Raw genomic sequence first — 26,656 nt, 5'->3', positions numbered from 1 at the left:
CACAGTAGTTAGCATTGGGTGTAACAGCAGATTTATCATTCATAAAAAACACTGGCAATGTTCCTTCATTCTTAATAACTTGCATCCATGGTTTCTGTTTAGAAGCTTCTTAAAAAATGTTTATGGTTCTGCACATTTCATACTAAACCGGAGGAAAATGGTAAACGTGTCTTCTTTTGATGCAATCCCATTCAGCAATCTTCTCCCCAAGAACTCAGTGTCATTTACGAGTCTGAGTCTTCTTTGGCACTGCAGGTCGCTTGGCTTGCCACAAGTGGTTATGAATGGTAAGAGCATCCACACTGACAGACATGGTTTTGGCTGGAATCACATTAAACTGTTTTCTGTCCGAACTGTACTTATAAAGTTTGTCAATCATTTTCTTGGTGATGCTCTTTGGCCCTGTTCCAGTCAGCTTGTAGATTTCTTCAGTGTCAGGATAGTAGCAATAAAGTGCTCTAAACTGGCAGCCAGCATCACGGAACAAAATGATGTAGTGGTTGGCATCACATTTTTCTAGTTCCTGCATTAAAAATAAACAAACAAACACACACATAGATTGTTCACAGTGAAAATTCTCATATTGGGCCAAGCTTTAAGCTTCCACATATAGCGCTGAAGTTTTTTGAAACACTAGATCTGTAACTATGACTTTCAGTCCTCCTATCAACTTACAAATTGAACTCCTAATACAGGATCATGTTTTCCACAAGTCCATACAGCCACGGGAAGTGAAGGATTCTCAAAGCGGGTACATTTTAGGAAATGGCATTCACTACAATGCATCAGTGCGATTATGAAATGCGCGTTACAGATACATTTTATTGTGAGTGCATTAATAATTCTGTATTTTAAGGTTTACCTCTAATATTGAATTCTTATGTGGTTCATTCACTTTTCCAGCAAGACAGCAATGAGATATAGCATTGTGAATAATCGGTTTGTTTGATTTGCTGCTGGGTTCCTTAAATAATTTTGGACCTAAGGAAGATAAACAAGTAAAAATTATTTACCCTACATAAATGAACATTAAGATTTTCATTCAAGGTCAAAAAAAACACCTCAAATATTTTTGTAAAGTAACTTACTTTTAGAGATATTAAACAGAACAAAATACACTTCATAAGTTCTCAAAAATAACAATGTGTCAACACCAAATATACCACAGCTTTTCATGACCTGCTCTTCATAACAAATGCTCAGACTAAAACAAAATAATCACCTGTGTATTCTGCCACTGATGCAATAGAAGATGCCGTTGAAGCGTTCTCCCAATCTCTTTCTGTGTTTCTGCTAGGATTTCTGCTCAGTATTGGTAAGGACTCCATTGATTCAACTCTGGGGGGGTGGGGGGAAACAAAACAAATCATATGCCAAGATTTTGGTTTTTCCTCCTCCAATCTTAAAAAAATTCACCAGTTGCTGGCCCTGAATGGAACAGGCTATTGTCCCTTTTCTTCCCCCTAAACAGTCAGATTCTCCCTGCTAGCTTATCAAAGCAAAATTCTATTAGTCCTTTGGGAGAAAACAAAACAAAATTGCAGGTTTGCACTGAACACTGGAGTTGGCAGCCACATAAAACAGAAGATGAATTCATTAATTACTATTGTGCCTCTATGCCAGCGAACTGAAGCAAACAACACTGAATCCCAACACTATTTCATAACATAGTGAAAAATAAAAAAAAAATAAAATTAAGCCTATGTCTCTACCTCTGAGATGGCGTGCCACCAGAGTGTACGCTTTCAGGTTCAGTTGTTGCCGCTGAGGCCAAAGACAGACTGGAACCAGACTGAGCACTGCTCAAATTATCAGCTAAAATGTAAAAGAGAAAATGTGAAACACATTTTGTTAGAGCAGATTTGCAGACTCAGTGAGAGCAAACAAATCAAAATTCTTACGTGTGGAAGAACACTTTGTCCCTGAATCACTGTAGGATTCTTCACGATGGACCGACTTTGGCCTGGGTTTTTTGGGCTTTGATTTGGGCTTTCCAAGCCCTTGCTCCTCCAAAATTTGCTGCTGTTTTTTCCTTAGATATTCTTGCTTGATAAGTTCTCTTCGAGCCTTCTCCTCTTCTTTCCGTATTCGGTCCTCCTCAGCTTTGCGACTGAAAAGCAAACACAACATTATATTCAACATAGAATAGTTTTCCTCATCTTAAAGATAAAAAGAAGTATTATTTTCCACATATAATTACCGAGCTTCATCTCTTTTTTGTTCAACTTCAGCCTCCAACTGCTGTTTCCGAATCCGAGCCTCCTCAGCTTTGCGCTGCTGTTTCAAAAGGAACGCTGCACGTTTTTTTGCAAGCTCATCTTCTGCCTTCTGTTCATCCTGCAAAATTCATAGGGATAGAGAGTTTTAAAGAATAGAAGAAAATATATTAAGCTGGATATCACAAGATTGCTGAGGATTCTAGGAAGATTTTAGGAAAACAGAAGCGATTACTTTTGGAAATCTTTACATTTTTAGAATTCATGAGTGTAAGTCAGAACTGTATTGAACTTTTTGTTGTTCAAGAAAAATTTAAGAGACAGTTCTAAGTCTGTGAGGAGAGAAAAATAAAGGGTCTCATTTTACTATAACTTGTTTTTAAGTATGCTTCATCCTCACAAAACCTTCTAGAACTGCAAAGTGCAATGCAACTACCACGTGGGCTAGGAGGGACAGCACAAATAACCCCAGCACAACAATAATGTTTGAGTCAGTCAACATTGATCACACTATATAAACCCAGAAGTTAAATTCACCGAGACTGAGACAGCCTAGCTCAACTTTCTGGAAAGATAAATTAAAAAAGACAGTATCGCCATGTCTGCACATCTGAAGTATTTACAATAATCATTACTAAGCACAAATTAAGATACTGAATGTTCCGATAGCAGTTCTGAACTTCACCAGAAGGAACAGACACGTTATTTAAAAAACATCCAACCCAACAATATAAGAAGTACCACTGTACTAAAAACCCAACAGCTTAACAACAACCCTTTCCCCACGCCAGAGTTAGATGTGAAATGAGAAAAATTATTTAAATTTAATAATTTTCATCATGAGCCCTATACACTACCATTATAGGACAAAAACGAAAGCTGCATGAAAAGCAGTAATTTCGTCCAACACTGCAATGAAGCATTTAAATTTTCACTTGCATCTACAGCCATATAACTAAATTCTCCATTAGAGCCCCTGACTTTTAGGCTGCTGAGCTCCTCAAAAATCAGAGAAATTTGGGTGCAAATGCCAAAAAAACCCAGTTCAGACCATCAGCTCCCTGACAAGTTTTAAAACCTGTTCAGTAGGCTTTTACCAGATATCTGTGTTCTGTCAGAATTTTTTCTTTTGGTTGATACAGGTTCACAGAATGTTGGGATTTCAAAACGGTAAATTCTTCTCTTGCATTCTGTGATTCTTTTGTGCTAAATATTTACAACATGTTTGTATGTTTGTCTGTTTCGTAGACAGAAAAAAATTTTGGAAAGAGAAGAAAAGTAAGGTTAACCCTGGTTCCCAGTAAAGTTAACAAGGACCAGGACTTCATACATTAAGTGAAAAACTTTTTTCTCCACAAGCAATTCTTTTCCAATGCAGTTTTTTAAAATCCTGATATTGCAACCAAAATGTACTGTGTTCCATCAGAAGACTGAAGTGGACAAAAATAGTTCTAATGCTGGGCAAATGTGTAACAATAACCAAATATAGAAAGGTAATATATTTACCTTGAAGAAAAAACCCACACCAGACTTCTGATCACCTTCACTAATTACGTCCGTAGAGATATCTTGGTTTTCGAGTTCTCCTTCATCTGGAGCTTTTAAGTCAGACAAGTCTACTTCAATGAGATTAGCCTTACTTCTCAGGGGCTCATCCACTGGAACATTTTCTTTTCCTGAGCCATCAGAAGAATTCAACCCTATTTCCTTGAAGCCATTATTCAACTCTTTGCTCATTTCAGAGATAATATTTGCATCTTTGGACGTGGAGAGAACAAGTGCCCGTTGATTGCTCTCATCATGAAGTCTATAGGTATCAAAGAAACACTTCTCCTGAGAACCACTTCCATGATCAGGACTACTTTCCAACCCCATTTCTGTTGGTGTCTTTGATAAGCTATTGGATGGAAATGGTCTTAAATGTGGTAAGGTTTCTAGACTTTGTGTTGGGGTTTTAACACGTGCTGAGTTTTGCTGTCTGTCTTTAGAGACTTTCAGATCAGCTGGTCTTCCAGATCGAGGACTCCTTCCTTGACCAAATCGAGGTGGTTTACGAAGACTGTTCATTCCAGTTGGAGACAGGGGCTCAACAAAATGAATTGATGGTTTTACCTTTTGGTCCTGAGAGTTACTTCTGGTTCCTGGTGATGGCACTGATGGAGATTTCATAAGTAGTTCCTGTTGCTGAGAAATCTTCAATATAGCCTGCTGAAGTGTACTGATTGTTTCATTTAGTTTTTCAATAGAAAGATCACATTCGTTTATATCCACTTCAGTAACATTGTCTTCAAGGAGAGCAACAGAAATAATTTTACTTTTTTCCAAATCATGTATAGCAGCAGAGTCTTTTGGTTTATGTTGCTCAGCAAAAGCTAGGCTTTCTTGTATTTTTACTTTTGTTAATTCTTGAGAATCATTCAGCATTTCTTCTCTCTCCTCCTCTTTCACAAGAAACTCCTCAGATTTGGAACCCAAAGAAACTTCATCTAAGTCTTCACCGTTATGTCGAGAATATTCTTTTGCAAAATGTTCTGGTTTAAGAGGTTGTGGAACATCAGGAGATTTCCCTTTTTTAACAACATGCAAGAAAGCTGCCTTGCCCAATTTTAGTCGCTGCCTTGCTGATAAGGCTTCCATCTTCTTCTTCTGAGCTTCTATTGCCCTTCGTTTCTCTTCCAACTGCATATGAAGCTGCACCAATTCAGAAGCTAAAAGATTAACGTTATCTTTATTTTGTCTGTTGGGGCTTTGTTCTCGCTTTTGTTTCCACGTGGTTAGTGGTGCTGGGCAGCTTTCTGATCCATCTGGCGTGGTCTTTTGTGAACTGCTTGTGCTGGACTTTGTTTCATAGCTATTAAGTCTCTGAAGCTTTCGTTCTGCGAAATTGGTCATTCGGACACTCCCACTAGTCATTGACACACTGCTAACTTGAGAAATTGTACTCAAACATGGGCTGGAACGTCCACTACCATCATCCTTATCTTCATGTTCTTTCACCTTCATATCTTCTTGCAATTTTGCAGATTCTTCCTCGCCAATGTATTTAGTGACTATAGGATGGTCGCCTATGACTACCAAATCGTGTTCAGTGTCTTCTATGTCTAAGAGATCTGAATCGGAGTCCTGTCTCACCATAGTCCATGTAGTATCCGGAACGTGCAAATTGAGACTTTTCACATAACTTACATTGACTTTACTTGCTATGTCATCATCAGATTTAGCAGCATGAAGAAAAAATCCTCCAGTGGATAGCTCCTGAGCGGAAGGATCTAAACTGCTACTAGTCAAAGGTCTTGAAGCTTCTAAACCTGCCTCCATCAGTGCCATCGAATCTGCAGTACTAGGATCTGCAACTGGAGTGAAATCAGAACTAGAAATTGGAGTAAAAGTCCTATTGAGGTCATGCTCACCATGACTGCTATTTGTTTTCTTGCGGATCAAAGGCAAGTGTCCTTCATTTAATCTCTTTGTTACAAAACTCCTTTGTTTCCCCTCCCCACATTCATCCTCTTTATTGATTATCTGTTTTTCCTTTGCTGGTTTTAGAACGGCAGGCATTAAAGGCTCCAAGTAAAAACTGTCTGGTTTGCTTTCTGAAGTCTCGCTATTTGTTTTTGGAGACCATGCAGTTGCAACTATGCTGGGCACTCTGGCTGATGCATTCTGCAATTCAAGATCACCACGGTGTGGCCTTTCTTCAGATCTGATTATTGCAATAAGTTCTTCATCTTCATCCTCGATTTCAACATTGTTCAGCAAGCTCTTCCCATTAGTTTTCATTGATGGAGGATGGGGCTGATTTTTTGGAGTTACATTAACGATATTTGAAGCAAGACTGTCTTTGCTGATTGATCTAGCCAGACTAATGCTATCACCAGACCCAGGGTCCACATCACTACTGGCAGAATGATGAAGAGCAAATGGTGTTGGCTGAGACAGAGGCCTAGAAAAGATAAGAACAGTCTACTGATGCTTAAACACAAAAAATTGCAATTTGTTGAACTAAGGGCCATGATACAGACAGCTAAAATTTTTGCTCCATTTGAAAAATGTATCCTGTATCAAAAGTGACCAGCAATACTAAATAACAACTTCAGATACTTCATTTTTCAACAGTGCTTACTGAAAATCATGTTTAAAGTATTTTCAATTGCAACCCTAAAGTCAGTCATCTCTGAAAATGTACATTAAAACAAAATTAAGTGACTCCCAGTTCAGTTCTAAGGAAGTGATATCACATTACTACAATGAAATTGTCACAGTATCCTTTCATTAAACAGTGTTGTAATACTTAAATGCGTCTGTTACCTGGGTTTCCTATCTGGCCATGCAAGAACTGAACCTCGTGGCTGCCCATCAACACGGGTCAGAGAATTAGAACGATGTCGATGACCTGAAATTTTTTTTACATTGTTAATGGTTTAGAAACAGTCTTTAAACTAGCACTTTTACTTTATTTAATAGCAAACATAATAAGCTCTTTCACCAAAAGATGGCAGCAGAAAACAGATTTGCTGAAATATTAACTAAAGACAGACAGTCAGTCAAAGCCTGAAAAAAATACAATGAAAAGTGACCCCATATACATATCTGACTTTTGGATTTCCAAACATGAAACTGTTCAATTTGCTTTCCCCATCAGCCCTCCCAACCTTAAAACAAAACAAAACAAAAAAAGAAATTCTGAGCATCTCTGCATAAGTATAAAACTTAGGTTTTCAGTAATTAAAAAAACATTTAGGCAAAATATGTCAAGTACTGGACTGAGTTTGTCATTCTGGATGACAATCTTACTTTCCAAGACTACTAGTCTTATGAACATTTGAAAAGTTGCTTTTTCATTTCTTTGCACACAATTGACATTATTAGTCTTAGTTTCTTGCACTCAAGATCCTGAGAAATAAGTTAATTCTTAAAAATAAATAAATAAATAAATTGTAATTTTCTTAAAATCTTTAAAATCTTTTAATGCAAACAAAGATGATTTAGTCAAACTAAACATGCTTACCACTTGGCTGACTGCAGTTTAATTCAGTTTTAGATCATTCACATATATGAAGTTACATTTTCATTCATTACTGTATTGACGTTGATGGTCATTGCCTGTTGAAATGCAAATTCAAGGTAGACTTACCAGGGCTGTCTTCTCCCTGTAAAGATTTTTGTTGCTTTTGTCTCAAAGGGAGCAGTGGATGGGAAGGGCTAAAAGCAGGGCTTCCTCCTTTGCCACTAATTCAGAAAAGAAAGAATTCATTACTACAAGAATTTTTTTTCTATAATGAGAGAAATTATACAGTTGTGAAATTACACTGGTAATAGTGACCCCCATCCTCTTAAAAACACAATACTATATCATTAATTTTAAAGAATTTACTTAAAGAGAAGAAAAGGTTTTCACACGTAACAATACAAAAGTAATCCTACACTTGAAATCAAAGTGTTTCAGTTTCTAAATACAGCAGATTTAAAATGTAGCTTATGTAAACAGTACATTAGACACAAAGTAAAGGCTGAAATAACTTACCAGTTGTCATCAAACTTAGGTCAGCTGAAAAACCTTGTCATTAACCTTCTCATATGTTAGATTCTATTTACATTTGTTTTCAAATCACCATTTATAGAACACGGCTAGTAAATATGAGCTACTTGAACAGTTTTCATGTTTCACATTTTTTTCCAAAATAGAAGTTAGACCAACTTCTTCTGTAATGCAATGGTGACATTTACTGGTGGGGCTTATTGGCATTTGCCAAAGAAAGACCAAACATAACAGTGCAAAATATTTCTTTGAACTTGAGAATTGAGAATATTTTCGAGACCGCACACAACTGAAATTCACTCAATTTGCAGCAAAAATAGAACGTTTAGCAACAGAAATTCCTAGGTTATCCAAATGGAAGCAGAAATTGACGATTAGTCTAAACAACATGAAAACAGACTTACAGGTAGTCAGGCTCCTCAGGGTGCAGGTAGTATCTATTGCAAGCTTCAGGGCCTGTCTGAGCCGAGGCCTGCAAGTCTGCTGGACTTGTACTAGCAGGGCTGGCCATGAAACTCCGCTTAGTTGCATTGGAAATAGGAACAGGGGGACGACTGCTCTTCTGCTGCAACACTGTTTTAACTGTGCATATATTTGTAACATTAACACTACTTATACTAGCCATGAAATAACAAAACAGAACAGGAAGTTTTCAGATTGCGGTATATCAGAATGAAAACTTTACGACACAACACTTACAATGAAACCTGAAGTAACAGTCTGTATTTAAAACACAGTGACCTCATAGGAAAGGAAGTTTTAAGTAAACAATTAGTACATCTAGCAACAAAATTACCTGCCCATCTCATTCCAAAAGCTAGAACTCAAGTGGATCTAGGACTAACTTTCCTTCCATTTTTACTGCTTTCAAAGATCCCCAGCAAGTAGAAAGTTTGGGTACAAACAAAACTCCAAAGGAAACACTGCTGTGCAACAGTCTCATTGTAATATAAGTATTTTAAATAACATGTTAACATTTATCAAGAGTTAAAAACTTACCATCTTTTATTTCCTGAATATCTCTTGGTTGTACAAAGTCTGGTTTGACATTCTCAAACCACCAGAAGAGTTCCGCAATGAATACCATGACGTTAGGCTAAAACAGGAAAAAAGAAAAAAAAACATGCCTCACAATAACAAAACACTTAAGATTTACCCACATTTTATTTAAAAATATATCCTTCATTATGCTTCTTACCTTTAAAACCAAAGGAGCATATAACATGTCCTCCAATGTGAGGTAAAAGCATTTGTTTAGATACTCATTTGAGAATTCTCTCAAAAGTTGAATATTATAGAGGCTGTCTGCAATTGAAGTTACCTCCTTCAAACAAATATCTAGAAAAGTGAGAAAGAGTAAGTTATGCCACTATCCTGGTGAATTAAACTTCCATCCACAATTAACAGAAACACTACATACAGGAACTTCACAGACTGCTTATACACCATCATTTAATATTCATAGGCTACCAGTGACATTTCTCTACCTGTTACGTACCAGAGGGATAGGAAAATGAAGAAGAAAAACACAGATAAAACAGTATCAATTTTGCATTCATTTTAGAATCCATACAGGATCTGTCTATCACAGCGACAGAAAAGGTAAGCAGGCTACAAAGAACACACATAATGACAAAATACAAAAGCAATTGAAAACAGACATCTTGATTTGGAAATAATAAAAGGTTACTCCTAGGATTCACAGTGCTGGTTCCTTCTGAAACCATTCAGGAGCTCTGCAAGGTACAACATATCTGAGAATTTAAAAACCAATACAAAATGTTGATTTGTAGAAGTTAAATGCAACAAGGACATTGAATTATTAAGAAAAACATTTTAGGGGAAAGAGAACTCATGTTTGATATGTTAACGAGTGACAATTGCTGAAGACTGGGAGAAACTATTTTAAAAATCTAGATTTTAAAATGTCAAATTACATACTCATACAGAAGAACATGAGAATTATCAGCTAACAGTAGTGGACACGTATTGCTTTTTTATGGTCTACTGAAACCAAGCTCAGTTATTTGAATAAAGAAAGTCATAACATCTAGATTTATAAAAGAAAGGATTATTTTGTAGCTCATAATATACAGAGCAGAACCTTCTACATACAGTAAGTAAAAAAAAAAAAAAATATCAAAGAGAGGCTACTTTTTAAATACACTGATTGAGATTCCATATGTGACGTAACTCTAACTTGCTGTAGTCCACTACTACCTATTAGGTGTGTTGCATTTTCATTTGATAATGCATTCCTAGTTCAACTGTCAAAGATTGAAGAATTTTTTTTTGTTTTTAGAAATCTTTGTTACATACCTTCTAGTTTCATTTGCTCTGGACAGTAATAGTGTATCACAGCCAGAAGAGCAGCACCATCACTACCATCCTTCATCAAATCTTCAAGCAAAGGAAAGTAAGGTAATTGCCTGCTTGAAAGATGGTCTCTTCGGTAACGCACCTAACAAAAGAAAACAAGTGTTCATATGATGCTTACAAAAAGAAAAAAAAAAAAAAAGGAATTTTTGTTAAGCACTGAAAACTCTTTACGGTGGATCCTTTATAGCATTCTGCTCTAAGTCAAAAAAAATTTACAAGGTTGTACTTTTCTCTCAATGGAAGCCAATTCTGAAGAATACAGTGCTTCCCTTTTAATCATTCTCTTCATATCTGGAAGCAATCCGTGCTGCAGAATTTCTAGTTTCATTCACACATTTTAACTTATTACAAGCAATTTAAGTCAAAATCCTTCCACACAGATGCATGAATGCAGCAGATCCAAAGAAAGAGACACAGATAACTATACGAAAACACTTAAATCTTGGGGGAAAAAACCAAAAGAAAACACAGCAAAAAATAATTCAAACGAGCTAGTGATTTCTCATACATTACCTATATCCACAGACTTGCCATCACATCCACAGACAGCAAAGTTCTTTCAGAGAGATTCAGAACATCGTACGTCTGGCAAGCCAGTATACAATACTAATGTCATGCAAAAGAAAAAACATGGCCTTTTCCAAAAATGGTCAGCAGAAGGAGCAAGGAGGCCTCTTAAACCAACAGCAAAACCCTCCGCGATTTCACCATAGATCAACACTGAACTCTTCTGCAAACCACCCCCTTAGCCCTCACGTCATTTGGAGGATAGCTGAGGAGCAGCTAAAGCCAGTCAACTAAAGAACAAATCTTGGCATTGCTTCTTGCAATTTTTGCAAGAAAAGTTTTAGTGTTGATATTACTAAGCATCCACATGCTAGCTAGATGAGAAGGCTCTAAGTCTGAGCAGCAAAGCGATCAGGCAAGCAGAAGAACAATACGCTACAGAGCCTGGCAGAAATACCTTTCAGTGTTGGAAAAAGACTCCTTTTACACTTTAGTGCATTAGTATCACTCAGCATTTAACAAACTATCTTGACTGATGTGCTCGCCTAACACGCAGGTATACAGAGAAAGTTTATTTAATCATCAGAGGGAAGTTGGATTTTACCAACGGTATCATACACTTCCCAGGACAGCCTGGGAAAGCTCTACACAAACATACACATAGTCATATGTGTCAATTTAGGATGGCACAGGCTGAGAAAAAAATCTGTTCAAAGGAATGAAGATCACTTATAATCAGAGTAATAAGAACTAGTTTCATTTATTTATTTTGCATAAATATAAACGTGTTATGTTAAGTTTCCCTGGCAAAAGCAAGCAAGTAACTCTAAAAGCTACCTCTAGTTGCTAATGCTATTTTTCCTGTCCTTTTACCAGGTACAAATTATTTTTTTCCCCAGCCTGGAGCACTCCACAAATATGTAATGGAATGTGAATCATACTGTACCACACGAGCATATTCCACTGGTTCCAGCATGCAGTGCGATATGGCATGCATCAGATCAGGCTTACACAAAAAGAAATAGCGAGATATATGATGGTGATTATTCAAACACGAAAATCAAATCAAATGCATTAGCAACATCCATTATGCACTGGAAATGTGGTCATTAAGTCTGATAAAATAAGTATGCACACTAAGGTGAACTGGTTAGCTTGAAAGGTTCATCATTTACCCACTTAGTGGAAGACAGTATCTTAAAGACAAACTTCAGAAATTTCTTTTTAAACTTTAATTCCTCTTGTATGTGAAGTAGATACAAATATCTCCTTTCCAATAGGCTTAAATTGAATTTAAACCAACTATAATCAATACCAAGAAGAATTCCTTGATTATTTTAGCTTTGGTGAAAAAAACCCACAGATTTATCATCAAGGAGGTTTTTTTATGGACTTAATTTAATTCCTTATTTTTTGCTCAACTACTATTCTCTTAATCACTCCTTCTTTTATACTGAAAAATTCTGAATTCTTTCTTATATTCTAAGCAGAGTTTTGTGGTTTGTTCCCCTCCCATGCATACAATTAAGAACATTTGTATGCATTAAAGTGCAGAAATGGGTGCTACTGAAATAGAGATAACTATATTTTAAAAAAAAATTTCACAAAAGAAAAAAGAAATACAGAAGTGGCATAGTGTGACAACTACTATGGAGACTGCAAAATCTGTCAGTAAACCAGTGTAATCTAAGCGGTACTGGACTAGCAGTGAGAGAACCTCTATGTACTCCTCTACCACCAACTCACTCTACTATATCCTCCGTGTCAATTCCATTCCTGTAGTTTACTCTACTCTCACCCAGTTGTCGCCAAACAAAACATAAACCTCCTCGACTTCCTCAAAAGACTATCAAATGTATGCCTCAAATATAGACGTGATCTTCAAGTACACTAGAATATAAGTGATAAGCACTAGGTCAATACTTCGTTACATACTGGTGCAAGTCACTAAATGAGGCTGGAAGACAGAGCTCTGTCACAGATTTTATTAGCCTGCAGGTCCCCACTCTAATTTCCTTTATTTCAGACATTTAAAGTTTTTACCGCAGTCCACACATTTAGTTGAAACAAATAAAGGATTATGAGGCAGAGGCGTGGGACTGAGCTTTCTGTGGAAAGGCAGAGGGATCGAGGGGACAAGGTAACTGCCTGGTTACACTGCCTTTTCCAAGTGCACTGCTCTTTGGAATTTGTAACCCCCACAATAGCTCTCATCTTCCCAGAGAGAAAACGAAAAACACCAAATCCAGCAAGTGCAGGAAAAAGGGTATCAAGACTAAGGAAAGAAAAGGAATGAAGAAAAAAATCTCTGCAAGTTGAAACACAACCAGGAAACTCAGCCAAAAGAAAGCAGGCTTGTATACAACAGAAGTACAATTTTATTATTTTTTTTATATATAGTAGAATTTATATTTCATTTTCGTACTTCACCATAAAGAAAAAACTATTTTGTTCTGATATGTAAACTGTCTTTCCTCCCATTATGCCAGCTTCAGTCCCATTAATTTAGCGTACAATTCCAGCAACTGTCATTACAGGTCCAAACTAGTTTGTCAAATCTTCTAACCCCATCTCAATGAATAACGGTGTTCTGGTTTTGACAGATTTACAAACATGTGCAAGGGTAGTGCAAGAGCATTATTTAATAAAAGACTGCAAACACCTGAGTATCTTAGCTATGGATTCAAAGATTAAGCAACCATTTAAACTGACCAGCTTTTATATCACCTTAGTGCTGTGATCAATTGCCTACTTACAACAAAAATAGTAAATGCAACCATTTCAACTGTTGTTAATTTTCTAGGTTTTTTTCCGCTACTCCATATCCCTCACTCCTGCACTGAGGAAACAATTTTGAAATGCTGTAAAGTGATTATGCTATATGCTGTACAGTATGCAAAAATCATGTTATGAAAACTAAGCCGGATGACCCAGAAGCTTACACATTTTTATTTTTTTTCCAAAGACCATCTAAGAAGCATTGTAATGGAAACAAACACTCTGAAGAAATTTAAAAAGCCATGATTTTGTGGATGACAACTGGTGTAAAAGTAGTTCACTTACAGGTACTAATTTCCAATACCATTTGGAAGGAGACTGCTCAGGAAGCAAGGAAAGGAACGTAGGAATACGAAAGGAACATCAGCAATGCAGGTTAAAAGCAGTATTACTTAAATGCACTTCAGCAACAAACACTTTCATATTTTAGAGGGGTTGTAGTCTAGAAATTTAGATTTAAAAATATTAAAATGAGACCCATGTCAACAAAGAGTCAAATAGTTAAAGGGATCCTTCAGATCACATATCAACTTGTAAATTAAACAGCTCTTTAGCCCCTCATCATTGAAGGATATTGTTTTTACATAAAAAGCATGTAAAAAACCTTTGCCACTAACATGAAAGTTAAACAATTGTGCCTTCTCCATATGTCACGCTTTTATCCTCTTTGCACAGCAATGCCAATTTGAGGAAAAAACATAGCAGTTTTTCTTAAGGCTTCATTAAATCATAAATTAGGAGCTCAGACAGCTGATATACATTACGTTTGAGAAAGATCTATTTTACATTCTCCAGAAATGAAAGTGTGCTACATTTTGCAATGTTAGTGCATTGTGACATAATTTCAAGGGAAAAAGGTGGAAAAACTACACACACATATAACATTTGAATGCCAAGAGTATGCTTACTAGATAGAACTTGAATAAGCCTGTGAATATAGACAATTAACCCATGCAAAATGAATATGCCCCAAGAGCTTTAAAATACATAATATATACTTTGTGCTGTGAAAGCTGAGTTATATTTACCCATGTAAAGTTGATACAAGTTATTTTAAGTCGAAACAAGTTGGTTTAGACCAACTGGAACTTAAAGGAAAGTCAGAAGATATCAGTGGGCTTGAAGGGTAAGGAAGGGCACTGATGACAGACACAAAACAAATTGCATGCAGAAAATCTCAGGAGTTGAGGACTGGATGCCTCACATTTCTCTGACAAAGAAAACACTGAGATGTTTATATCTAAATCCATTAACGATCAACACACAAAATCACAACTGAAGATGAATTTGTTTTACCTTTTGGTGCCCTGGACTTTCCATTAGCTGCTGTTTTAATTTAATCTCTTTCTCTGTTATCTCTCTCATTTTAAGGTTCACCTAAAAGTGCATAGCATAGAAAAGATATTAAAATACATCTGAATACATGTTTCCACAAGTCAAGTTTTCTTCTTCCTCCCCTTACTTAATGGTCAATCCACTCTACAAACATAAAAAGTTCATAGAATCACATGTTACAACAGTTTTCAAGATCAACTCTCTTCTTAGCAGTAGCTATAACCACAAGGGAATCTCAGGTTTGGAAAGGCGACATTCTCTTTGGAATGTGACTCTGTTGTCACTCAAAAGGGTTTCAGTAACTTAACCTCTACTCCTTGAAAAGTTTCAGTATTTCTCTTAAATGTACCCAAGCTAGTCATAATTAACTCTATCCTGTTATTTAACATGAAACAGTGTTTCACCTAAAAAAAAAACCCAAACCCCTCAAAGCAGCTTTTCTGAAAATAAAGAACCCAATTTCTACAGTTTTCCTAATTTAGTTCTTAATTATCTCCTTTATTTTAAAAATTGCCTTGAAAAATTTACCTGCTTTATTACAGCATCCCTAAGAAAAAGAAATTGCATTTCCCTGCTAGTCTGATTCTCTTTCCCAATGCGCACGGAAACCTTGGGAAGCCACGCAGAAGATGAAATTAGAATACGCTGCAGTAACAAGGGAATCAAATACCATTAACAATAATCTGTATTAGGAGGATATTATACCCAACTACCATTGGACTTGAGGTAACAAGTAACAACACAGTAATTAAAGCAGTTCTCTTCATCTGAAGTGGAAAAGATAATAGAAATGCACAGGTAAGAAAGATGGAAGACACTCATCAGAACCTTTTAAAAAATCTGAAAAGTGACAATAAGAAAGAGGCATGCTTTTCTCAAAGTAAATTTTACCTTGTTAATCCAGAAAACCATTGCATCCTCCAAATCATAGGGCAGTTCTTTTGAGGCACTGAATGTAGAGAAACGCTTGACACTAGCAACCACCTTTTCAATGCTGATCATTTCTACAGTATAGGCCATCATAAGAGCATCAATCATTGCCATATGAGAACTCTAAAAGAAGAAAACAATAAGTATTGAAAAATAAAATCCTTTAAGAAAAAAAATTATATATTCTAACTGTATTTAAAGTGAAAAATTCCTGAGGTTAGTGACCTAGAAAGTAAGAAATCTTCATTCCATTAACCGTTTTAAATAGTGTTAAATAAAAAGAAGATCATTAGGTGGATTTAATTAAGCTAACCATTTTGATTGGTGCACAGCCCAGATCAGATTCAGACACAGGTGTATCATCACTCTCCATGACGTAAATCCCTTTTCGAGACAGAGCCTGGATCACCGACTGGTGTCCCTGCAGAGCCGCCACCTGATCCCCCTTCAGAATGAGGCTACAGACACGGCAGTACAGCTCGCTGGACAGCAGCAGCTTGATGACGGGTGGTTTAATATGCTCTTGCTCATACTGATCTATGTAAAACGGGTCCTTCAGCTCCTCTGGGACATTATCTGAAACAGCAAAGAAAAGTTTCAACAAGTGGCACCAGTAAGTGGCATCAGTTACAAACAAAAGTAAACATTTTTACTTTAATTCAAAGATAGCATATGAAAGAACAACCAAAGAAATCAAGCACAAAAAATACTGAATGTAATTAAGTCTGCAGTTTCCTATTGAAAATGGTTTTCAATAGGTCTTCGTGCTTTAATGTTAATTAAGTAAAGCAAATATAAGTGGCTTCCACCATATACATACTTCAGTAAAAATCCCAGACATTACCAGTTAGTTTTCTCAAGATACTACAGTGCCTTTCAAGAAAGTACTTTGACAAAAAGCCCACTGTCCTCTACGCATCTCTAGCTGTTTCCTTGAATAAGACCCAGCTTAATCAGAATGATACACTATCACCTCTACTAATTAGTGCATATTATTAGTATTTTAATTTTATTTGGAATTATAAATCATTTACTTAGATCACAGGCTAAAGTCCTCTGTGTATCAGATGGGCGAAGTTTACGTATCTTCAAAGCAAAATGCACAGCTATTTCAAGCAATACCCCAAAACATCTGTGCAGGGCAATTAAATAACTGCTACGCTCAGTCACTAAGGGGGCCTGGCCAAACATTCTCCAATTGAAAGAGAAAACTAAGTCACCTATTTCTTGGTTCTAAACTGCCAAAGTTCATAGAAAGACCAAAATATCTGACTAAAACCTTGTGCATCTTACAAAGAGTTTGCAAAACAACTCAGTCTCTAGTGAGTCGAATGTCTATCTTTTCGATGAGAGCGTTGATGCAAACTATTGCAGCTTTTCAGCCTTTAAATAAACATTAAAGCCTATGAAGCAATACCACTTCACTTGGATTTGGATTCAACATGAATTTTAAACTAAGTCTAAAATTAACTTCTTTTGGAATGGCACAATTTCCACAAGTTGTCTTGCGACTTTATCAAACGGGACACGGACCCAGGGTGTAGTAATTTACATGCAAGTTAAAATCAGCACCACAGAAGACGTCATCCTCACACACCACTTCTTCCTCACCGGTTTCCAACCCTCATGGAGACTTACACTTTTGCTACTAATCAGCACAGCTTCATAGCTGGCAGGAAAGAAAGACACTAACACCACCTAATATCTGATCACTCTAAACACATCTAAGACATTTCAAATCCATACGTTGCTAGCTGAAATACTGCCAGCGTTAAAGGCTGTAATGCTACAACACAAAGCAAATCTCAACTGATTACAACAGCCGAAAGTGGAAGGAAATGCTGTTGTAAGCAATAGTTTCTTGATATTACTGAGAAGACACAGAACAAGCTAAAAATAGATATATCCCAAAATAAATACTTCTACTCATATTCAGTAATAAGACTAGAAGCTATTGATCTTTATAATAGCCTAGCAGTAACAACGAGAGCCTTCAACTCCAGGAAAAATAGTTTCTAGCCTCAAGTGTGTTGTCTTAATAGAAGCCTGACATTCCATAATTTCCAAACATAAAATTCTATCTTATGCTACCCAGTCACTCTGAAGATCTTCCCCCGAAGTCACTTCAACAGTTCATTTTAAGTATGTACATCTACAGTTAAAAGAATTATTAATTTGGCAGCATATTTACTTTTCATTCAGCTCATTTCCAGAATAATTAAATTTCCCGATTCAAAAAAAACCTCCTACCCATAGCATATTTTTGAACTGCAAAATAAACCACACAGTATTTGTACACTGCAGAGCACTTAATGTTCATAAAGAGGAGAAACTGAGACAGAATGTTATCAATTACGTGAGCCAGAAGTACGTCTCACTTAAAGAAAAATATGTAGTAAACCAGTGCTGTTGTAGCAGCTCTAACAGCTGGTCAGTTAGTCATACAGTACTGCCCCTGTTTTTCAAAATGAAAAGCTTTTTGAAGTTTTTAAAAATTAAGATCACTATTTTTCCTTTATGTGACATTGAATGCTGTGATACACAGACTATATACTGAAGGTGGTTGGAAGAGACACACTAAACCCCCACTGGCACTACATAAGTAGCATTTGTTAACCTGGGTATCCATTTTTAGTGAAATGGATAATACATTCAAATATTTTTTGTCTTCTTAACGTTAGTCAACCTGACCCAAAATCAAAGGCTGTTGAAAGCTAATTCCATTTAACGGTCATTGCCACTTCCAGAAAGAGAATTATAGCTTCCATTTCTAATGACTGAGGAAAGATCCAAAAATCAAAATGTAAAGCAGCTCACATAATTCAACATCTTAGCTTCATTAAAAGCAGCTACACCTTTAACAATCAAAGATACATTGCTTTTTACCAAAATTACTTGTGAAAGGAAATAATAGAATACTAGTTCATAAAATATCCATGAAGTAGTACACTTCTGGCAAGAGCATTAGCCCCACTCCAAGTTTTAAAGGCTATTTTAAAACAACAAAAAAAATGCAAATTCAAAATGCCTGAAATCTGGAGCACTTAGATGAGGGTTTTAGCAGGAACACCTGCCCTCCCCAGCTCCGCAGACCCCTGCGGAGCAGGGTGACGGAGGTGACTGTCTGCCACTGCGCGACAAAGAACACCCACCTTCCTCCAACACGCCAGCTCCGTGGGCAGGCATTGCACCGGCAGACAGAGCTCCCGCTGGATCTGCTTCAGGGCCCTTCTCCACCAGGCACGCTGCCGTTATTTTACAGGCTGTAACTACCAAAACCAAAAAGCCTTCTCTCCAACACTAACATACCCAAGGGATACAATCTGTTGGGCTGGGGTCTTTACACGTGTTATCACAACAGAAGAGACCACTGGAACACGATGCTCAGCTTCCTGTGTGATGGGGCAGTAAGACCTCCCACATTCATTTTTGCTTAAACTAGCAACATTTTAATGATTTTTAAAAGCCTTTTCTATCAATAAATGGATCTAGTTCTTAGTGATGAGATTCCACGTCACAGAAATAAATACACTTTAAAAAAAAAATAAAACACACCTGGCATCTTGGCTACTGTTCTTTAGTCTGAATGTCCAGTCAAGAGATCTGAAATCATCTTCTTCAATGCTGAAGAACGCTCTAACTTCATGTTTCTGATCTCCATGTAATTGCTTAAGGACTGAATGGATTTGGATTGACCAGGATTAGAGGGGTGGGGGTGGGGATAACTTCTAGTACCAGGATTAATAATGTGAATACTATCATAAGAAGTTATTCATAAACATTAATTCTCCCACAATTGCAACCTCTTTCACTGTAACACTTGCCCAGTTTTATTTCCTACATTAGTGTATACACTTCTGCCAGCTAAATTTGCCTGTGACAGATTTGTAACTAATTTGATGTCCTGACTAAAGGTCCACAGAAATTTTAAGATATAAAAGCCACATCAAAGCTCAAGAGCGGTAATATTTACTGTACTATTCAATTCAAATTTATTTCATACTGGACATAATTGTACTATCCACATGGCAGGCACAAATAAATGAGAAACAAATGGCAGGAAAAACTGCAATGCAAAAAGGATGCTATGTAAGTGTATCATTCTGAGTTGAGAAACTTCCAAATACCATCGTTGTAGATGTCCTGTACACAACGCGATTATCTCAAACAGGGTAACAAAGCCTTCCTAGACAGCCACAGACAACAAAGTGCTCTAACTGTCAGAGATCTTCAATATTTGAAATCTGCATCTGAAAGTGCAACATAAGAGACCTATCTTGTCTTTCACATCTCTGCTAATTATTCTTATCTGTAGCATAATGCCACATAAAGCACTTGCAGCACCCACGTCTGCTCATGCTCCAAAATTCCCTTAAAAATGTCAAAATTCCCACATTGCCAAAAATCTCAGGAAAATGTTGTCAGTTTTAGAACAATTATACACCATCAGTTAACCTAACACCAATTTAAATAACACACTATGGATACCCAAGTAGTCATCAGTATTACAGATAACCTTCCTCCCCAGTTTTTATGGATCGGGCAAACTCCAAATGTGTCATATGATTTTTGCTTGCCTTATTACAGAATGTGTCAATGCTCTTTTGGAAGAAAATGTCCCAGTCTTTCCAAGTCCCAGTTTCTATAAGCATCTTTTTCAACACCTTACTTTCATGACCTATAACTGAACTTAGATGTTAGAAAAATTCTGTTCATTAAAACTTGCATTTCTGCACATTTATGCTTTGGAATTTGGAAAAATCAACATGAAAAATTAACTGCTGAGCAACTAACTTCTAAGCTATAGTTACAAAAATTTCTTCTCCAGCAGTTTAACAAATCGTACCAAAGCCACCCAAAAACTATTAAACCGTGTCCTTTCTTTTTGCTTACAAAAAGGTCTCCAGTACCATCTTAATTCCAAAAGGAAGTCACTTTTACATTACTATTGCATGCTACCGAAAAGCTTGCAAACACCTTCTGCTCTTCCTAACGTGCTTCCCGAGTTGTCACCCCAGGAAAATGTTAGCAACAACTTCAACGCAAGTTTTACAGTAGTCAGTTTTAGACAAACTGAGGTGTTCAAAAGACATTAAGCTTAAAACTACCAGTGTTTTTATAGTAACTTGAAAACAATGGCACATAACCTGATAATCAGATCTGTGAAGGCATACATCATTAATTCAGTTTGTCCTAAGTTTTCTATCAAGAACTGTCAAAGAATTTACCACACTACAGTCAGTATCAGAGTTGACTGGATCTCTTTCACAGATGGATTTTATGTAAATTTTATACCACGTTACTTAGTTGCATGCAGTCAGCTTATTCTAGAGTAAAAATGCTCATTTTTGCTGTTTCCCACACTTATAAAAACCAAATAACAACATTTTTTTTTCCAAGTTTCAGCAGCATAACCTCTTAAGTGTTCTTGCCCCACTAAGCCTACTGGAGAGATACTTCTACCAGCTATTTTTATAAGAGATAAAGGACTCAAAAATAAACCATCATAATTTCTCATGAAGCAATTCTTTTGGTCTGTTCCATCATATCAATGAGTTCTAATCTCTCAAAAAACTGCCAGTTCCAAGTATAAATCATTGCGTACAACACAGTTTACAGGATTACAAAAATAACTTCACTTGTAACAACCATCAGAGGCGATTATTGCCATTCTCCTCGCTTCAGGGTAGGGACCATTTCTTTATCACCTCACTTACAAAAACCTGTTCAAAAACAACTACCGGATTACGAGCTGATAAAGAAAAATACAGCAATCTGAACAAGTCTGACTAACCCCTTGAATTGGAGCAGTGGATACACCCCAAATCTTATTTTACCTCCTAGAATCACGAAGAACTGGTTTCACATGGAAAGAGAGCCAAAGATTTGCAGTAAACAGAACGAAGCTTATTCAAATTCCGAGTAGGATTTCATTAGTATCAGTATCTGTTCACAGAATTATTTAATACTGTATGGACATCCTCTAAGGTGCAGATCATGAGCAGAATCTACATGTTGTCAGCAACTAAGACCCCCCACATTATAGTAAGACTATTCTTTGTTGGTTCTCATTACAGAACTGTATTATAAACTCTGTAAGTGATCTACAATATTACACATGAAAATTTACATACAACAGGCAGAAAAAAAAACAAGCTAAAGACTTCGTATACTGCCGGTGAGAGTGACCGCACTCTCATCATCATATCTTTTGATCAAGCATAAAGCCACAAACCTGGATGAAACAGAAGAGACAAAATAATAATTATGGAATTCTTCACCCCTGTAAACTTCACACAAGTAATATTCAGCATTTATGAAAGGGGTATTTTCAAAGAAACAAATGTTTAACTACTCAATATTTGCAAAACACAACAGCTTGCTTAAAAATATTTTTTACTATGGACCTGAGAAGAAAGCTGACAAAGAATAGAAGCAGGGAACCCAGGAATTTAGCCCAGGAAACTTGCTCACACCGCCTCTACCAACTGGTAACTGCGGATAGCTATTACGGTACTGTAAAACCTTATTTAACAGTTAAGTGTTAAGTACTTCAAAGACCAAAAAAAGCCACAACCTGCATTTCCCCTACAATGCATTACATTAGTCCTTGGCTCTCCTGCCTGTATTTTGCCAAAGGTCTCAGGCTAATGTTAGCACTAAGTCTGGAAACTATGTAAAGCTCCTAGCCCTAATAAATGAGTAAAACCCACCAAGTTCGTTTTGGAAAATTTAAATTTTACAAACTGTTTTAAAGAAGCAACAACATTTGTTATGAAAACGGTTGCAAACAATTCACTTGCTCGCAGCAAGCTGCAACACTGAAAAACTTCCATTTACTCCTTCCCTATCTAAATTTTAACGTTATAACTGTGATGACGGAAAACAATTTCTACACATAAGTTAATGCTGTACTAACTAAATCTACTGAGAAATCAAAATTTTTCATTGTCATTGTCTATTTTCCCAAGTGGTACGAAATGAAAAAATATGAGTTGCGTTCATTCTGACTGCTGCTGATCAGAGGCGGAGGGGACAGTGGTGCTGGAGGAGGAGGTCCCCTTCCCTCTGCCCAGCTTTGTGCAGCACGTGGCCCTGTTACCGCTTGGCAATCTGGTTCATCCCGCCAACCGTGAAAAAGCAATCTCTCCCATGGATGGCTTGCCAAGCCTCTCGAAACCTCCCACACTCACCTCTTGTGAACTGAAGTTCCACAAACTCAGTGGCATCCTTGCTCCTCAGCCTCTTAAATGTTATGAATTGTATTTTCACACTGCTAGTAGAACGCCTTAAAGTGCACGTTTGGTTCTAATCGAAGTTTGCTGATGAAAAAGATACTTCTGTTCTAATCAAACTCCATTCCTTCAAACTACTGTCTCAGCTAAACAGACTTTATAACCTTTCAAGTGTACGGAAGGTTTCCAGATGTTTGTGCACAGACTCAGAGAGTGATCCACATCAGTACTCCCCAAATCAGATTTATTTGGGGAGACGGATGACACTGAATGGGAAAACACCTTCCTTCACAACATCCTTCCCCTCCGTCTTCTGGAATTCAGACTGACAGTTGTAAGACCTCCCTCTGGAGTCCATCTGCCACAACCAGGCATCCACCACAGACAAAGACGAGGAGCTAGGGACTTCCAGAAACAAGCCATCCAGCCCAGTTCCTATGCCAGCACAGGGGCAGTCTCACCAGCAGTATTTGTGTTGAAGAGGGAAGGTAGCTGTGCTCAGTTGTTTGGCTACCAAAATTCTCTCCTTTCATGGCCAGAAGGGAAAAAAGGAGGAATGCATCATGAAATGAAACAAAGCGCAACCTAGGACTTCAGGTCCAAATTATTTGTTGTGCACGCTCTCAGTAATTTGCCCTTGAGAAAAAAAAAAAAAGGATGAAGAATTTTCCTACTAAGATGCCAACTTAGATGTGGAGAATTCAAATATCCTTTAACAGTAAATAGAAAATGCAGTTTCAGGTAAAATCTGCAGTGATGAATGACTTTTAGTAACAGTCTACACTAGAGTCAAATTCCTGTTCTTGATCATTCCCACACTTCACATGAGCTTAGCCTTACTCAGATGAAAACAAAATCCAGGATATGCACCAGCATTTGAAAGATTAAGGCACAAAATTATGTCAATTCATATACATCAATTGCAAATCTAACATTTCAGAAAAACGCTCTTTACCACTTGAAGGTAGTTACAGAAACCCTATCAGATAGGAATTACTTCAGAACGTAAGTGGTTTATGATATTAAAAGAGAGAAGCATTTTTTTCATCAAATTGACCAGAACTAAGTCTAAAATAATAAAAAAGCCCCCAAAAACTTTCATCTGTGTAGTGAGATTTTATATAACAAATTCACAATAGCTTGGTAGCTGCCCAAGACTCACTGAACAACATCCAATATCTCAAAACAAAAACATAACCCTGGGAGATGACAAGTAACGTATTACATTCAAATACTAATCAAAATTATAATCACATGGGAAACCTTTTCAAACCCATCTCTCTATGAATTAAAGAGGCTTATAAATTTCTAAGTATTTTGCAATACTATTCCAGAAGTAATGGTTAGTATGCAACTCCTTGCAGGAGACATTTCAAAAATCAAACTGAATTTTCATGGGCCATGGTCCTGCAAAGATACACATACACACACACACACACACTCCCTCACTGGAGTTAACCAACAATGCAATACCAAAGCCACAGCAAAAATATTTTCTCCTACTGTTCATGGCATTTAACTTCTATTAAAATCTAATCTGAAGAAGTCTAAAGGCAAGTAGAAAATCTGGCAAACAGTGCTACAGCCTCCTCTATGCTAGAGATCACATCATTGTCATTATCAAAGGTGGGTTTGTTTTTAGATTTTAGTGAAAGGAACGCCAAATACTTTTTCAACATAAGTCTGTGTTGTCAAGTGCATAAACAGACTTGCTGTTAACTGGTCAACTGGTCCAAGACATACAGACACAACCCTGAGTTCTGGAGCCCTAGAAGACATGACCAAGAAACAGGAGGCCATAAAGCTTTCTCTGCAGCCTAGGATCCACGCCAGTCAATTCTAATTTAGGATTAGCTTTCTTTCGAAACAAAGTCATAATATAAATAGTGCGTCTCCTGTCTGGAATATCCATTTTATCTCCAATCACTAAAAAGTCTTCAGGAAACATGACCAACAACTCCAGCAAATGAAAAATACTTACATGAGGAAATGCCTGTTCAGTTCTTTTAAGTTATCAATGTTTTACTAACATCCTCCCAAAATTCCCACATTTTAAAAATGTCATAGATAAACGGGGGTTTTTTGACTCTTGTTGCCTGTAATGAAATACTTTCCCTAACACTAAACATTATGAAACCATGATTTCCTATTTACCCCACAATCATTACAATGAGAACATTGACAGAGATGGAAATATTAAAAATAATTTAGAAAAATATTCCAACAAGCATTAATATTTAACTGCAGGAATGGACTGCTTTTCTTCAGCCTTGTCACAAAGTAAGCTAGTGCTAATCCATTAAGCATATTATGAGTTTGGCGAATTAGACTTAGATTAACAGGGCTACCTCATTTTCCAAAACAAGATTCTGTACATGTTTTTATCATGTTTTGTTCTGGATAAACAAAAACCACAGTAGTCCATCATATTTCTTCATAACAAAGTTACTTAAACTCAAGATGTACCTAGCAACAATAATTCAGAATAGACAGATAGAATAGTTCAAAACCAAAAAGCAAATTTCAATAGATGCCAGGAAAATACTGTACAGTGGTACTCCAAGAACCTTTATTGTTCCACGTTTGACTGTAAAGGCTTATGACAACATAAAGGAAAGAAGAACTCCGCTATCACCTACAACTTGCTGGTTAATGTCACAGAACACAGACAAACTGTACTGACTCATTCAATATTTCTTTTACATAAAAGAATGCTGCTGATCACAAATGGACTGCTTTTTTCATTTTGAAACCAAAACCACAATCTGACCAAAAAAAAAAAAGTCCTAATTGGGCATACAAAGGGTATTGGGGTCCCAGCATCTGCTGACCAAGATGACTAGACAAGGAAGCACACTCAAGCAGCCTTCACAGCCTGGGGGGACTTGGGGCCTGCAAGCAGTGACACACAGTTCTGAGGAAGAAAGTCTACTTCGCTAAAATGAGGATTTAAACATTTTGAGGTATGCATTCTTCACAAGCACAATCTGTGAGCATTCACCATTAGGTTTGCTGATTCAGGGCATCTCATATAGTTCCATTATTCCTGTCGAAGGTACTAGGAAACAGACAATATTACAAGAGAACAGACTGTCATATTACTGATATTTAAAACAAAGGTGATTTAAGCCGAATTTAATTACTTCTGGAATGGTGGGGGAGACAGAAAAAGCAAGACCAAAATCAAGAATTACTTCCTGATAAAAGTGATCTTACCTATTCCGTAGGCTTTAGCACAGATCCATTGTAGATTAGCAGCTATTTTTGCTCTGGCTGAATCATAGAGCTCCAAAGGGACAATCTCAACTGCACTATCTGTCAGGGCATCCATTTTTCTTCTGGTACTATCTCCACCCGCACAAACATCAGCATCCACCATCTAAAACAAAAACAAAAGACAGCAGACTTTTACACAAGCAATCGCTCCCACTGCATTTTTTTAGAACCGCACCGGAGAGGAGCCGGCTGAACGGCTGGACACCGTGCGTTACACCAGGCACAATACGGTGGGCTGAACACCACAGGCCCCAACATCCTTCGGGATTTTCATCGGAAGGGCTTATTTAGCCATTTAAAATCCGCTCGGAAATCAAAAGACATCCGAGCGCAGAGCGAGCATCCCTTTTTACAAAGGGCACGGATCTGCTCACAGAAAGCCCTGCGCCAAGGCCCCGAGCCGGCGTGAGCGAAAGAAGAAAGGAGCAGCCCCGACACCTGCCCGACCGCTGCAATGAAGG

General features: G+C 37.2%; 1 protein-coding gene across 1 annotated transcript; it reads right to left on the bottom strand.

Annotated features, from left to right (window-relative positions):
• On the bottom strand, window positions 1–26,298 carry CAMSAP1 (calmodulin regulated spectrin-associated protein 1). The gene is made up of 17 exons (XM_009705245.1): window positions 26,136–26,298; window positions 15,998–16,260; window positions 15,646–15,807; window positions 14,716–14,796; window positions 10,075–10,216; window positions 8,954–9,093; window positions 8,755–8,851; window positions 8,160–8,337; window positions 7,351–7,445; window positions 6,525–6,609; window positions 3,723–6,159; window positions 2,201–2,337; window positions 1,902–2,110; window positions 1,713–1,815; window positions 1,223–1,338; window positions 863–981; window positions 1–523 (listed from the first exon to the last, which is right to left on the bottom strand). Exons 1-17 carry the CDS (start codon window positions 26,296–26,298, stop codon window positions 221–223), a joined length of 4,830 nt encoding a protein of 1,609 aa, XP_009703547.1. The 3' UTR covers window positions 1–220.
• Window positions 26,299–26,656: the final 358 nt, after the last annotated feature.

This window comes from Cariama cristata, unplaced genomic scaffold (genome assembly GCF_000690535.1).
Source record: "Cariama cristata isolate BGI_N322 unplaced genomic scaffold, ASM69053v1 scaffold19968, whole genome shotgun sequence".
NCBI classification, from domain to species: Eukaryota; Metazoa; Chordata; class Aves; order Cariamiformes; family Cariamidae; genus Cariama; species Cariama cristata.
This window is presented reverse-complemented; position numbering and strand designations above follow the sequence as displayed.

What these genes read in the sequence shown, in the direction of transcription:
- CAMSAP1 (XM_009705245.1), bottom strand. Translation starts at nt 26,298, where the DNA reads ATGGTGGATGCTGATGTTTGTGCGGGTGGAGATAGTACCAGAAGAAAA. An exon ending in CCTGAGGAGCCTGACTACCT is followed by an intron (nt 7,446 to 8,159) that starts GTAAGTCTGTTT and finishes TTTCTGAATTAG; the next exon opens with TGGCAAAGGAGGAAGCCCTG. An exon ending in CAAAAAAGAGATGAAGCTCG is followed by an intron (nt 2,111 to 2,200) that starts GTAATTATATGT and finishes TTTGCTTTTCAG; the next exon opens with TCGCAAAGCTGAGGAGGACC.